This window comes from Engystomops pustulosus, chromosome 4 (assembly GCF_040894005.1).
Source record: "Engystomops pustulosus chromosome 4, aEngPut4.maternal, whole genome shotgun sequence".
NCBI classification, from domain to species: Eukaryota; Metazoa; Chordata; class Amphibia; order Anura; family Leptodactylidae; genus Engystomops; species Engystomops pustulosus.
Genome location: NC_092414.1, coordinates 175,340,500 through 175,356,109, shown reverse-complemented (window position 1 = coordinate 175,356,109; position 15,610 = coordinate 175,340,500). Strand labels below are relative to the sequence as shown.

The following is a 15,610-nucleotide window of genomic DNA, read 5'->3' as shown; positions in this document are numbered from 1 at the left end:
CCATATGTACAATGCAATAAACAATGCAACAAATAATAAACAACATAATATAAAAAAAAGTACACAAAGCTGTTAACTATAACAAATATATAGGTTTCCTTTCTTAGCCTTTGCTTGGGAGAGATTTCTACTGTGAAGGTACACCATTTAGTATTATATTTTTATAGATTATAGATTATATGTCAGTGAGATCACATTATCAATGCAGGTGGGTTTATTTGATCAAAATTGTGGTCCATGTACCTAAGTAAGCAGAGAATGTATATATAGTTGAATTTTTTTTTTTGTCCCAGTGACAATTTTCTAAATTTTTTGCCATCATGGGATCGAGGATTATCAATAAAACTTTATTACAGGCACCTTACAGCTGATTGTTGCAACCGGGAATTATAGTAAAGCATTCATAGAGCCTCATCAGAAGCTCTGTAAGTTGGGTGCCCTCAAGTCACAGGCCGTCTGTATCTTCGGATCTGCAGGATGCTGATCCCAGTTGTAAACTATTGCAGTCACATCAGATTTGCACTGCCCAGATCAGCTTTATATATTTCACTTAGGGGGTGTTAGCATGGTGCATAGGATGAAGAGCCCTACCCCATTTTTCATAGCTGTACACACACAAGTTGTAGGTTATGCTATATATACACGTACACCCATAATTTATATGGAATGTTCAGATCAACCAGTGAATTATGGCTCCTTTAAAAAGCCCTTGGAGTGTGTCTTGTGGTTGGCACACCAGACCCTGGTGAGCTAATTTTACATAAGCCTTGTAGCTTATAATCATGTTCAGGGCATGAAAGTTTACTACAGAAATACAATCTGTGTATACAGTATCTTTTCTAATGTAAAAGGGCACATCTTGTTTTAGGCCATTTTTAGCTCAACATGTGCATTAGTGGAGGAGTTTTACCAGAAACCAGGAGTGGCTAAAATAACACATTTTGTAGTAAGATTTTACTGGTACTAAATAGTTTGGACAACTTCTAGCAAACGTTAAAAGGGCTAGAATGAGACACTTATAGAGTCACCCATATTTTAAATTGTACCGGGAGCTAGGGGTCACTTGACCTCCGGGCAGCAGGAATCAGGACTTCCTGTGATGTCCCATGTCCTGCTGGCTTCCGGCTGATGGAAGGGGTTGTACAGGCATTACTGTATGTATTCCTCCTCCGTCATAACCACTTCCATATTAGTGAGAGGAGGGATGTGAAGATGTCCTTGGCTTCCAACCATTGATATGGGAGTTAAGAAGAAAGTGGAAAATCCTGTGTCCTGCTGCCCACTTGGTCACGTGATCCACGGCTATTAATATAATATGGATGATCCTATAAGGTCTTGTACTTACCCGGTTAAAGTTTGCTATAAGTAGCCAACCTCTAAGTTTTGTACAAGACAATATTAAGTGGTCTATGTGCCAGATCTTTTATACAACCTGAGCCATTGTCATAAATCTGGAACCTATGTTTACACCAGGAAACGTGGGTCAATATGGTTTGTCTAGTCAATAGCTCACAATACAGGTTCTTGGAGATAGCGATTGTCCTTTTGTGGTATTGGCATATTATATTTCTCTCCTTTATAATAAATTATGATAAAGTCCTTCAGCACTTACTTGAGATGGATGTTTAGAGTTGGAGATGTAGAAATTTTCCAGGACCGGATTAATTGAAGCTTTTAGTCGGACTTTGCTCTTTATCCCCATGGCTCTGGCCACAGGTGTAGCAATGGCCCTGTGGAAATAGAAGACACACATTGTGAATCAGACTTTGATATCCTACTGATAACAGCTCTATTAACCCTGAATTGTCAGGAAATCAATGGGGCTGTCCGTTTTAGCCCGTAAAAGCCTTCTTCTGGATCATATTTTATGCAAATAGTTATCCCTGATGTACCAAACTATGAGTAGGATTATGCAATAGTTTCTAGTTAATTCCCAAAATGAATATTGAAAAATATGTACCAGTCAATTAAGGCATTTTATTTCCTAACAGAACTAAGAATTAGAGACTTTTCATATACGTAACTTCTAGACCCTTCCAAGTTCTTCTCAATTATACAAGATGATCATATCTACGTATCCCTTAAGATAGTTTATCCACAATAATGCCCATAACAGCCAGTCTCCAGATCTCCCAAAATATTGAGCAGCTATAATTTATGTAAAGCAACTATATATGAAAGACATATTATATTGCATGGCATTGACAAATACCAGATTCTTGTATGTTAATTGCTTTTTCTGACAAACGAATGCAAAAAAAGTTATTAATGTTTTCAGTTCTATCATTTAAAACATTGATACATTTTAGCAAAGCAGCGTATCCTCCGAAGATAGAGTGGGGTACCCAACCAATTAGCTTATGCGTACGGTGGTCTCCCGATGAAGTCATCATCCCTTAACCTCTGTTTTTATTGGAAATCTCGACCACAAAAATATCTCAGCAGCTTGTGCTGGCCATATACACAAGATACCAGCCCACACCTACCACTCCCCACTATACACATGCATGCTAGTCTTGCCTGAGCATGCATGTGTCCTGAATGAGAAACAACTGTTATCTCCCTTAGGGACCAAAAACAGTAACAAGATCTGTCAAGTTTCAATAGAAAAGTAATTCTACTCCCCAAGAGTGGAGACATTTTAAGCCTACTCATGATATAAATCAGTTAGTGGTATATAATATACTACTTATATTGCGCCAACATATTTCATGGTACATAAGAATAATATATTTTACAAAAGAAATTATGCACTTAATGCTACTGTACATGGTTAAAAGGCTGGTCTAAAACTAATGATAATCAATACGTAGAAGAAGTCATCAGTATTAAATTGTGGCGGTCCAGAAATCCCAGAGATCAGCTGGTCGCAGGAGTTGATAAACAGTGAATGGTGTCGGAATCAGACAGCTCCATTATCAGTGTAGTGGCTGAACTAAGTCGCTACAGCTTAGCGTCTATTCAAGTGTGCCAGGTATTATAGATCTTGATAACAAGCATCTTTTCTTCTCATATATTAGGATAACCCATAACCAACTACATATTTGCACATTTATATTTCAATGACCTAATTGTGCAAAATATAGCGACTGGCTTGTTGGCATTTATACATACCGGTAGTTATATAGAGTGTGTGCCACCATAAATAATTCTCATCAAAGCAGGCACTGAATAATATATAGAGGGTTACTGATGGCTCCCTAGTGTTCTATCTGCCAGCTAAGAGATGATGGACAGTGTAATTCGCTGAAATCAATGTGGGAGGAAGCTACAGTGTAACATTAGGTTATGTTTACAGATAGCAGATCCGGTGTGGAAAATTATTTTCTTAACTCTGTGAATGTACTACAGACATTTCTGTAACAAATGTGCAAACTTACGGGTGAACGTGCCTTTTGCGGTATCTTAATAGGTCATCAGCAACCCAACTTGAAAAAGTTATAAAATGAGTAACCTTACATTTTTATTTACCTTACATCAATAAAAACAATCATAACGTCACAACCCAAGTGACTTACTTATAATTTCAAGAATCCTTTATGGACAATGCATCCTGAGAATTATGGGGCACATAAGGACGTGCACCAGTTTTCTGTTGGAATTTGCACGTTCTTTATAGTGCAAACTGCTTGCACATGTATTTAAGAAGCGTCTGGGCCAAATATGTGTCGCACGTGATCGTTTTGTATCCAGGCTGTACTAGTCATCATGTGACACACATTTCTGCACTGAAGGGGCATTCCGGTGCTCAGTCGGACCATGCGCCAGATTTATCATGCCAAGTCCGACACAATTGTGTTACATGCCCCATGTTAAAGGTGCACCAAAAAAAAAAAAAAAGTGCTGCTCTCTGTTGGAGCAGTGCAGGGGGTGTCAGATTCATGAAGAATGGGCACCAGAAATTCTGAATCTGGTGCCCCCTGCACTGTACACGGGCAAACTGCACATCGTACGGACTGCACTGTTCTTCGTAAAGGTGCCCCAATGTGTAATTTTATTATGATATCTCACTCTCCAGATTTTGTTTTTACTTTATTTCTTAGAAAATAAATAAAATGGGCAATTTCTCCAGTTTCCAAGCCTTCCCCTCTTCCAAGACTAAGAACCCACCTTATTAGAGCAAGATACACTGCATCACCTTATTATAAGGTCCCGTGCACATGGCTAGATGTGCGCTAGCCTCCGCAAGTCCTGCATGAGCCGAATGCCTAAATCACTAAAGATAGGCCAGGCCCTAATCATGCCCGTATTGCAGCCAGTGCAGTCTTATCATATTGTCCTCGACTCACCCAGCGATAACACAACGGTGGCTAACAACAGTCTACACATGGTGTGCCGGAAGACTAAAAGCAGTCCTCAAAACACCCCCCACGCCCCCGCCTCCTCTCCATTGAAAGCTCAGCAGCCGTGAAAACTCCATAATATAGGTCATGTCCTATATTGTGCAGCTTGGTCATAGTCATTGCGCGGTGATACATTGTGCCCTCACCACACCGTCGGACGCTATAGACCTCTATGGGTGCAATGATATGGCTGCAAATCATGTGCATGGGACCTTACTCTGAGTTTTCTGCCTCGTAGTAAGTCTTGCACAGCTGCACCAGGTCTGGCCTGGTGTATCTTTAAGATATAATTGGCACCAGTATTCCGGCACATGCTATAGTTTTGCTCTCCTCCCACTTTTCAAGAGTCATGAAGGTGTGAAGGGGGAAAAAGTCAATATTTCCACTCGTGCCCCTCGGTGCCTGCTCCGGATTCCTGTCCGGGGCCGGTGCGCGCACGTCCCTGTCTCCTAGGACACACGGGCGGCAGCTTCAGGAAATTAAAAGGGCCAGCGCACCGTTAATTGGCGCTGGCCATTTCCCAGAAGGCTATTTAAACCTGCCTGTCCCATCACACCCTGCCCGCTCTTTGTGCCTTGTGCCTTAGAGAAAGCTTTGTCTGATGCCCTGCACTATTACTGTAAGTTGTGACCCCGGTTCAGTTCATGACTACTCTCCTCCACTGCCTGCCTTGACCTATTGCTATGTCCCCGACCCTGATCCCATACTGCCTGTCCTGACCTCCTGCCTGTCCCAGACAACGAGATTGCCTGCCGTTCCTGTACCTCGACTGCCACCGCGGACAAGTCATGCCTGTGCAACGACCTGGTTCACCGCTCTGGTGAAGACCGGGTGCCACTTAGATTCCGTGTCGACTTATGTCATCGTCCGAGGTGGTTCAGAGGATCTACTACCTCCGATCCTGACAATACCCCTGGGAATCTTGACTTTCTCATAAGTTGTACACCAGAAAACTGGAATCTAAGGCATGAATAATCCGCTCATAGAGTCTGATGGCGTGAGGTGCTAAAAATGCATACTAAAAGTCATATAATGGCCAAAATTATGTTATTCCTTATGTACTAACACTGTACTATTGATTTATGCAAAGTCTGTTGAAAGGTTAGGTACACTTTACTTCACTACTGAGGTCAGTATAAAAAAAAAAAAACAGGTTCTGTTTAAAGATCTGTCACATGTTCTGGAAAATCTGAAAATCCAAAAAGGTCTGGAAATAGTTACAGCAACATGTCTACAGACCAATAACCCATCTTACTGCAATAAAACAGCACAACATTTCTATTACAAGTTTCCTATTCATATCAATGGGAAAATTTACCATAGAGGTCAAAAACGTGCCATTGACTGAATTTACGCTGCAGAATATGTCAAAACAATTTACACACGCTTTCTGGGGCAAAATTATCCAGAATATATTTAAGTAAATCTCCCCCTGCATACATAACCCTCCTCTGTAAATTATTTCATCTTACTATGAGCCAAGACATGAAGTAACTTCAGCAACATCTAAAAATATCAAATATTCTTTGTAATTCACTGGGAGCATTTATTAGCCTTTACATATTCATCTAAGAGTTCCCCTACAATTGCAAACTGCATAAAAAACAAAGCTGGAAAATAATATATTTAACAATATAATAGTTAATATAATATAAAGATAATAGTTGTGGTTGCTACCCTCTGATATACCGACCATATACGTGTTGTATGAAATTGCCCCCAATCTCCCAAAGTCTATGTAGAATATTTTAAAAAAGTGTGTTAAAAGCTTGAGAAAAAAAAAACACTCCCCCTTGAACAATGAAAGATTGAACAGGGGCCCTGTTTTTGCAGCCCAATTTCTAAAGCTACGCCTGCTCATTTAGGGAGCCCCGTTATGATGCTATTGCCCCTACCACTTCTTCTGGGTAACAGGAGGTACGGCTAACCACATGGATACAGTTCAGAAGTTGACATACCCCTGCAGAATTTTGGCTTTCTTCTCCCCTTTTCAGTGAATATGAATGATAACACAAAAAACTTTTTTTTTTAAATCATGGTTAGTGGTTGGGTGTAGCCTTCCTCTAGGGCCCTTGCGTCTACATTTAGGCACAAGATTGCAAGGGGATGGGCTAGGGATGACACTAAAAGCCAATAGGATTTCAGGTTTTTATCATCAGGGTGGCTGTCTTCTAAAAACAGCGCCACAGATGTGGTCTTGTTTTTTCTAATCCAGTACATGACCGACTTTATCGAAATGGATATCAACAACAAGCCATTTCCGGTAATACCAAGACAAAACTGTGAATGCAGCACTGCACTATATCTACTAGAACAACATTACATTATCTCTACATGTATCTGGACAATGTAACTGTAGAAACAGACAATTGGGTATACATGTTTGTTGGTCACAAAATTATTGGATGACCCTACAACCGTGTATAAAGTTTTAGGCAACCATGTACTTATTACTCACACTGATATGCTCTATATGTCTCTGTGATCAATATGTATATTGTTGCCTAAAACTTTATGCATGGACACAGGTTATCCAATAATTTTATGAGCAACCAATGTGCTGCTCTGTAACCAATAAGTATTTAGGTGTGCCATTTATTGCGGAGTATTTAGCTGTTGGTTTATATACACTGCTCAAAAAAAATAAAGGGAACACTCAAATGACACATCCTGAATGAAATATTATCATCATTGAATACGTTGTTCTGTACAAAGTTGAATGCGCCGACAACTAAATCTCCCAAAAGAATCATCAATAGAAATAAAAAATGAAGGCCTGAATTTGAAGCCACTCAAAAAAAATAAAGAAAAAAAAACAGCTGATACAAGTTTGATGCAATGTCCTTAAAACAAGACAAAATGAGGCTCAGTATTGTGTGTGGCCTCCACGTGCCTGTATGACCTCCCTACAATGCCTCGGCATGCTCCTGTCGTGGTTGTGGATGGTCTTCTGAGGGATCTCCTCCCAGACCTGGACTAAAGAATCCACCAACCCCTGGACAGTCTGTGGTGCAATATGACGTTGGTGGATGGAGTGAGACATCATGTCCCAGATGTGCTCAATCGGATTCAGGTCTGGGGAATGAGCGGTCCAGTCCATAGCATTAGCGTCTTCATCTTGCAGGAACTGCTGACACACTCCAGCCACATGAGGTCTAGCATTGTCCTGCATTAGGAGGAGCACAGGGCCAACAGCATCGGCATATGGTCTCATTAGGGCCTCAGGATCTCAACTCGGTACCAGTCGGGCTACCTCTGGCAAGCACACGAAGGGCTGTGCTGCCCTCCAAATAAATGCTACCCCACATCATCACTGACCCACTGCCAAACCGGTCATGCTGAAGGATGTTGCAGGCATCAGATCGCTATACATGGCGTCTCCAGACTCTGTCACGTCTGTCACATGTGCTCAGTGTGAACCTGCTTTCATCTGTGAAGAGCACAGGGCGCCAGTGGTGAATCTGTGAGCACAACCCCTATCTGTGGATGTCACAGCCTCATGGATTCGGTTTCTAACCATTTGTGCAGACACATGCACATTTGAGGCTGCTGGAGGCCATTTTGTAGGGCTCTGGCAGTGCTTCTCATGTTCCTCCTTGCACAAAGGTGAAGGTAGCGTCCTGCTGCTAGGTTGTTGCCCTCCTACGACCATCTCCACATCTCCTGGTGTACTGACCGGTCTCCTGGTAGTTCCTCCAGCCTCTGGACACTACCAAACAGACACAGCAAACCTCATTGTCACAGCTCGCATAGATGTGCCATCCTGGATGCTACACTGCCTGAGCCCCATGAGTGGGTTGTAAAGTCCTTCTCATGCTACCACAAGTGTAAAAGCACCAACAACATTCAAAATTGACCAAAACATCAGCAGAAAGCACCGGCACTGAGAAGTGGTCTGTGGTCCCCACCTGCAGAACCCCTTCTTTATTGAGTGCATCTTGCCTGTGAAATTGATTGTCAATCAGTGTTGCTTCCTAAATGAGCAGTTTAAATTCATAGAAGTTTTATTTACTTGAAGTTATATTGTGTTGTTTAGGTGTTCCCTTTATTTTTTTGAGCTGTGTATTATGGTCATATTTTCTATGTTTTCTATCTAACCAATAATATGTGCTCTAAGGATTTGGCCAAGCCTTGTGACCAAGGATCTGGTGGGTCTAGATTATGACACCTAATAATGGGCATCGAAGGTCTAGCAGAAGACTTCTCCATTCACAAATAAGTTTGGAGCATTAAAACTAGGGGAGAATTCTTGTAGGACGATTACCATGTATTATACATTGTTTATACACTAAACTTACTGATAATGCACATAATACTGTATTTGCCTATGATACAAGGGACCTAGTATGCAACTGATAATATAAACTAGGGGAACTTTTCATCGACAGATTATTTGCATGAACTTGCTTAGAAAACCTGAGACTATCATAATACATCATGGACGTAACCTAGAATATAGAGCATTTGCATCTGGTGGTTTCAAACTTCAGTCATTATGTAAAGTTATGTGCCTTCAGCTATATAAATAACATATGGGACTCATTTGAGAATCAATCATTTGCAGTGATCAGACACTGGCAATTACAGGTTGTGGCTTATAAAATTGATTTATGATGGGATTAAATCCAGAGAAAGTGATGAAAGTGATGAAAGGGTGAAGTCATCACTGAAAATTCCATATAACTGTATATACACTACAATACATGCAGGGTCATCAGACACATGAGTCGATAATGGAGGGATGTAGGTTCTCCTGGACCAGATGTTGGATGTCTGACTAATGATGCCCTCAAGAGATGTATTCTGAGGCCGCTCAATAGCAGGTAGTGTGCATGGAGGAGACAGATAGATAGATAACATTATGAAACCAGAAAGGAACCACCATATACAGTATAAAACTATGGTAGAGCAGGGAGCAATATATTCTACCGCTCCCTGCTCTGCAATTTGGAGCACAGTTGTGCATTAGGGAATGGGGGTCAATACTTAGATGTGCTTGGGGTTCTCCAACATACCAAAACTGACCCTGAATACATGTAGTGGAAAAATCTGTGCCACATTTTGGAAATTAAGCCCAAGCTTTATAGCAAAGGTGCACACTACAATTTTGACATGTATTAAATGTATTTTTACATGTATTAAAAGCCTCTGAGAAATCTGATTGGATGCAATGACCTCAATTCCCTTGCTCTACTTTGGCTAATTCAACTCCTATGAGATGTTATGGGAACAATGCAGTTTTCATAGCTTGATAAAAATGGCGCCATTTACCTGCACTGAAGCTACTAACTTTATTAACTTTTTATTACTGTTGGATATCCTATTTGTTCTTTATTTTGTTTTTAATGCTGTTAATCCCCCTACATGGGTGCCTTATAAATTCTGCTAGTTTATTCTTTCCAGTTAGCGTGTATACAAGTGAGTGTGAGCTCTGGGGTACAACTACACAGTCAGCATGTCTGCGTAGCTCTTCCTGACTGCTGAGCGACACAAGGAAATGTCTCTGACTCATGATGCCCTCAAGAGACGTGGTCTGAGGCCTCTCAATAGCAGGTAGTGTGTATGGAGGAGACAGATAACTTTATGAAGCAAAAAAGGAAGTGCCAGTTTTTGCGGACATCCCAGTTCCTAACGTGCACAAAATATAAAGGAAATACACACAACGTACGGTGATAGATTCGGCATCAGAGGATGATGTACAAAACAAAAAAAAAGAGGAACTGCTAAAATAGTCTCTAATAGAACTGTTGTTCTGTGATGTTCTCCAACCTCTTTAAAGAGAACCTGTCAGATCCCTTTAACAAAACATAAGGGTGAAATCACTAAGCACATCAGGGTCCTATTCATTGACAGATACATCACTACTGTTACAATAAAGTGTTGTCCAATAAAGAGAAAACAGATGAGAACAAAGCCTGAGAAAGGTAAAATCTTCTCTATATTTACACATGAACTTACTGATGATTTTACAGTGAATTTTCATGGGTTCCATTAAGGACAAGGTCTGCAGTGTGTGAACCTTGCCTAACAGTTTATCATTGACAAATTAATTTTCTGGCATTCTGTGCCAGGTTAACTGGTTATAAGCTAACTTCTGTTCACAGATGGACAAGGAAACCAATGGCAAGTTAATGTTTCCTTTTGGATCACTTAAAGGGAACTCGCCACATATGAGTGACCCACAGAACTCAGCAGAGTATATCCTTCTATGTTATACAGCAGGAAGAGCTTAGTGGATTGTATATACTGTCCTATCTGCAGGTAGCTGCAGGGCGGATAGAAAGCTAGCGTCCCGTTATGTGAATTTGTGATATGCGCATTTTTAATTGATTTTTGTGAGTATGATGAATTGGAATAAATTTTAACCTTGTTGGAACGTACCACACCATCTGCATGTATATTTTCTTCCAGTTACAATATAATTAAAGGAGGAGAATGAGATAGCGATGTGCTAGTCTGAATGGTGACATACTTTCAGCAGGAGAAATTGAAGATTGGTGCTGTTCATCGAAGTTTTAAGATAAAATAAGAGGGAGAAGAAGAATCCTTGGAGCTCCGGTCATAGTGAAAATATTTTTCTCTATTTTGTGGACTTTTTCAAAGACTGTGTGGACCGGTCTTATACCGTGAGTAGCTCCTTAAGGGGCAAACTGTGCACCACGAACCACTGTGTTTTTAAGCTTGTTATAAAGCAGGAGGAGCTGAGTAGGCTGTCAGTGGCTTCCTATCTGCAGGCAAGGTTTTCTAGAGCAGGAGGAGCTGTGCAGATTGTGTCCTATCTGCAGACAGCATGTTATAGAGCAGGAGGAGCTGAGCAGATTGTACAAACGTATCTCATCTGCAGGTAGCATGTTATTGTGCAGCTCCTTCTGCTCTATGAGTTAATAGAAAGACATTGTGGGCCTATAGGACCCTGTACATGTCTGTTGTATACTAGTGTGAAAAAAGCCTACAAGGGTTTGCATAGGACAAAAGCTGTCCATATATTCAGTCAAGACAAGGCACCACTACGTACTGTACGTACAGACAACACTGCCTGCAGTAGTCACCTGTGTAGACGGCACATGATCAGCTGCAGAGAAGTGAACTCTGAAAAACATCCCATGCGCTTTAAGCCCTCAAGCTGCAGATCCTTCCATAAAAATGTATCTCCAATTGGGTTCCATGTTTTATCTTACAAAAATTGGAATATATGGTAATGATATATACATGCAGTCCCCAGGTTACATACAAGATAGGGTCCGGAGGTTTGTTCTTAAGTTGAATTTGTATGCAAGTCGAAACTGCATATTTTATAATTGAAGTTCTAGACAATTTTCTTTTCTTTTGCCCCAGTGACAATCAGAGTTTAAAATTTTTAGCTGTAATTGCACCAAGGATTATCAGTAAAGCTTCATTACAGACACCTTACAGCTGATCATTGCAGTCTGGGACTATAGTAAAGCATCCAGAGGGCTTCACCAGATGCACAGTGGGCAGAGGGGTCCGTCTGTAACTATGGGTTGTCTGTAAGTCGGGTGTCATTAAGTAGGGGACCGCCTGTATACTGATACTAAATGCCACCATCTGATTGGGGCCTACATGAGTAGCACACTATACAGATATTTTTTATGGAGAAATAATTTTATCCCGGGAATCTGAATACTCAGCAGTAAAATCACAGCTCAATGAGTTTGAGACTTAAGTTTTTTACAATTTTCTTTTCATTCTTATTTTTTAATATAATCGATCAGGGGACCAGGAAGCAGTGTATTTTCACTCTCTGACACTGCATCACGTGGTCTCCTATTCCACTGCTTGGCAACTGCAGTGACTGAGGGGACTGGATCTTTATTAAAACAACATGAATCTCACCCCAAATGATGCAATGATGTACCGATTAATAGAAGGAGGAGAATACGTGCCGAGGAAGTCAGAGTGTTGTTGCAAGGCAGGGAAAAGACACTGCTTCCTGGTCCCTGCAACAGATCAATTATATAAAATATGGAATAATGTGGAAAATAAAGACACTGGGGAACATTTATTAATGGTATTGTTCTTGTTTGTTTTGGGTAAACACAGGGGTTTTTAATTATTGAAAGAGGTGCAAGAGTTACACAAAAAACTAATTTTTCTAACACTCCACCAATTTCATTTTTTGACGCTCAATTAAGGTGCAACTTTGGAATCCTGACACATTTTAAGCGCATAATAATAATAATACCAACAAAGAAACAAATCTGCCAACTACTAAACCACTTTATAAATGTAGTTTGACATTTCTGATGCTCATTTGTTCTTTCAGCAAATACATAAAGGTTGTGCGCCACAATATAAAATCACAGTGCAAAACACTTAAAATTGGTCGCCAAAAAAAAACGACACCTAGCACCAAACATAATAAATGCCCCCCCCCCCCCCCAATTCATGATTAATAATTTTTAAAAAAAGGAGCAAGGGGGAGGGTAAGAAGAAGTTAGTGAGTTATCCATAGTTACCCTGTTAAGTATTCAATTTTCCTGCAACACATGTAAGTCTTATCAGAAGACCGTATTAGTATTTGGTAATGCTAATTACAAGTGCTCCCCGACTTAAAGGACACCTGTCATCAGGTCTCTGTAACCATTTCATATTTTCTTTATTAAGCAAATGAGGTTGGGCATATGAAGAGAAAAAGTGATGTCACAGACATCAGCTACACAAGTACCTGACATGCTCTCTCCTCCTATACACATGTGAGAGACACAGACATCAGCTACACAAGTACCTGACATGCTCTGTTCTCCTATACACATGTGAGAGACACAGACATCAACTACACAAGTACCTGACATGCTCTGTTCTCCTATACACATGTGTAGTTGATGTCTGTGTCTCTCACATGTGTATAGGAGAACAGAGCATGTCAGGTACTTGTGTAGTTGATGTCTGTGTCTCTCACATGTGTATAGGAGAACAGAGCATGTCAGGTACTTGTGTAGTTGATGTCTGTGTCTCTCACATGTGTATAGGAGAACAGAGCATGTCAGGTACTTGTGTAGCTGAGGTCTGTGTCTATCACATGTGTATAGGAGAACAGAGCATGTCAGGTACTTGTGTAGTTTATGTCTGTGTCTCTCACATGTGTATAGGAGAACAGAGCATGTCAGGTACTTGTGTAGTTGATGTCTGTGTCTCTCACATGTGTATAGGAGAAGAGAGCATGTCAGGTACTTGTGAGAGACACAGACATCAACTACACAAGTACCTGACAGGCTCTGTTCTCCTATACACATGTGAGAGACACAGACATCAACTACACAAGTACCTGACATGCTCTGTTCTCCTATACACATGTGAGAGACACAGACATCAACTACACAAGTACCTGACATGCTCTCTCCTCCTATACACATGTGAGAGACACAGACATCAGCTACACAAGTACCTGACATGCTCTGTCTTCCTATACACGTGGCTGCATCTTGTAGCAGTTGTATCCCATACACACACAGGCTGCAGGGAATATGGCCACCAGCCCCAGGAGTGTCACATCATTATACAGGATGTCAGTCAAGCACTGGGGGTATGGCTGTGCCTGACACCCATGAATAAGCTGCACTGCTGAATACACCAACTCATTGGACCCATCTCAGGTCATTTGCATACAATTTTAGGACCTCATTGCTTAAAGGACACCCGTCATCAGGTCTGTGTCACTTATCCTGTCACCTCTACCTGTTGGAGCAGCTCACAAGGATCCCATCCCAGCCTTTATCTAGTTATTTCATACATTATTCATTGTAAAATCATCTATTCTTTATCATGTAAATGAGGCTGGTCACATGGTCAGAGGCAGTGATGTCACCCCTGTTACCCCTCCCCTCTCCTCCCCCTGCTCATGTCTGTGTGTAATGTATAGTAAAGCATGGCTAGTGTGTGTGTTGCACCTGCTGACATGCTGCATCCTCCTAATACACATGTGAGAGACACAGACATCAGCTACACATGAGTCTGACATGTTCTGCTGTAACATGGCTGCCTGGAGCTGCTGTATCTCTCCTAAACACACACACATGCACACACAGGCTGCAGGGGGCATGGCCACCAGCACCAGGAAGCACATCATTATACAGCCTCACACCATTATACAGGCTGTCAGTCATGCACTGGGGGTGTGGCAGTGCCTCCCACTCATGAATAGAGTGGACAGCTTGAATATGCTAATGCTTCATTGGACATTTCACAGGTCATTTGCATGCAGCTTTAGGACCTCATTGTTTAGGTTTACAGGCATGTAGAGGGACAATGAAGGGATAGAGGCAATGCGCTCTAATGGCAGTTTATGAAAATAGATTTAGTTTAGGGGGGTTATTTTGCATGACGGGTTCTCTTTAAGTTTATAGGCATATAGAGGGACAATGTAGGCATAGAGGCAATGCTTTCTAATGGCAGTTTATGAAAATATATTTCGTTTTGGGGGTTAATTTGCCTGACGGGTTCTCTTTAAGAACAACTGACTTACAGATGACCCCGCGTTAAAGACAGACCTCTTTGCCCACTGTGACCTCAAGTGAAGCTTTCTGGATGCTTTACTTTAGACATGTTGCAATGATTAGCTGTATGGACTCAGAATGCACAACAGTGTATGGACAGTCTGTAAATACGAGACATATTGCAACGTATCCGTATAAAATATGGTGGGCTGCCAAATGATGGGTGGTTGACTATTGGCTGGCTGACAGAATGCACCTCCCACTGGTTCTAGATACTGCACATATATTTGGCAGCATACGGTGCACAACCGTATGCAGCACGTATTTAGCCTGTATTTTATACATTCCCATTGACTTCTATGTGGTGTACGGAACAGAAATACGGTGGAAAATAGGACATGCTCCATATTTTTATACAGGTCGCTCACTGTACAGTATGGTGGACAATACGGCCATGTACATGGATGGCCATAGTGCCCATTGGAATGCATGGGGCAGTATGCCTGCCTTATATACCGCCGTTTTAATATGTTCTCTGCACGTTTGTGTGCAGGGGGCCTAACAAGTCTATAATAAAGCTTTATGGATCATGGTTGTAGTTTTATAAGAGTGGAACTGAGTCTAGAGACTATAATGGATTCTGCAACTTTCCATGTTCATGTATTTACAAATACTGACCAGAATACTGATCGGAATACAGATGTCTGAATCATGTCATTAAAGAAAATCTACCACCAGGATCAAGGATTGTAAACAAAGCACACTTACATGTTGGTGTGTGCGGTATGCAGGATCCGCTCTTTTAGCTTCTTT

The 15,610-nt window shown here is 41.2% G+C and overlaps 1 protein-coding gene across 4 annotated transcripts in view; it reads right to left on the bottom strand.

Moving 5' to 3' along the window:
- The window catches only part of CERS3 (ceramide synthase 3), an 80,061-nt gene that overhangs the window by 21,941 nt on the left and 42,510 nt on the right, over positions 1–15,610 (bottom strand). For all 4 annotated transcript variants that reach the window (XM_072148607.1, XM_072148606.1, XM_072148608.1 and 1 more), the window contains one exon: positions 1,613–1,730. In XM_072148607.1, the coding sequence (XP_072004708.1) occupies positions 1,613–1,730 (118 nt within the window). The remainder of the gene's footprint in view (positions 1–1,612; positions 1,731–15,610) is intronic.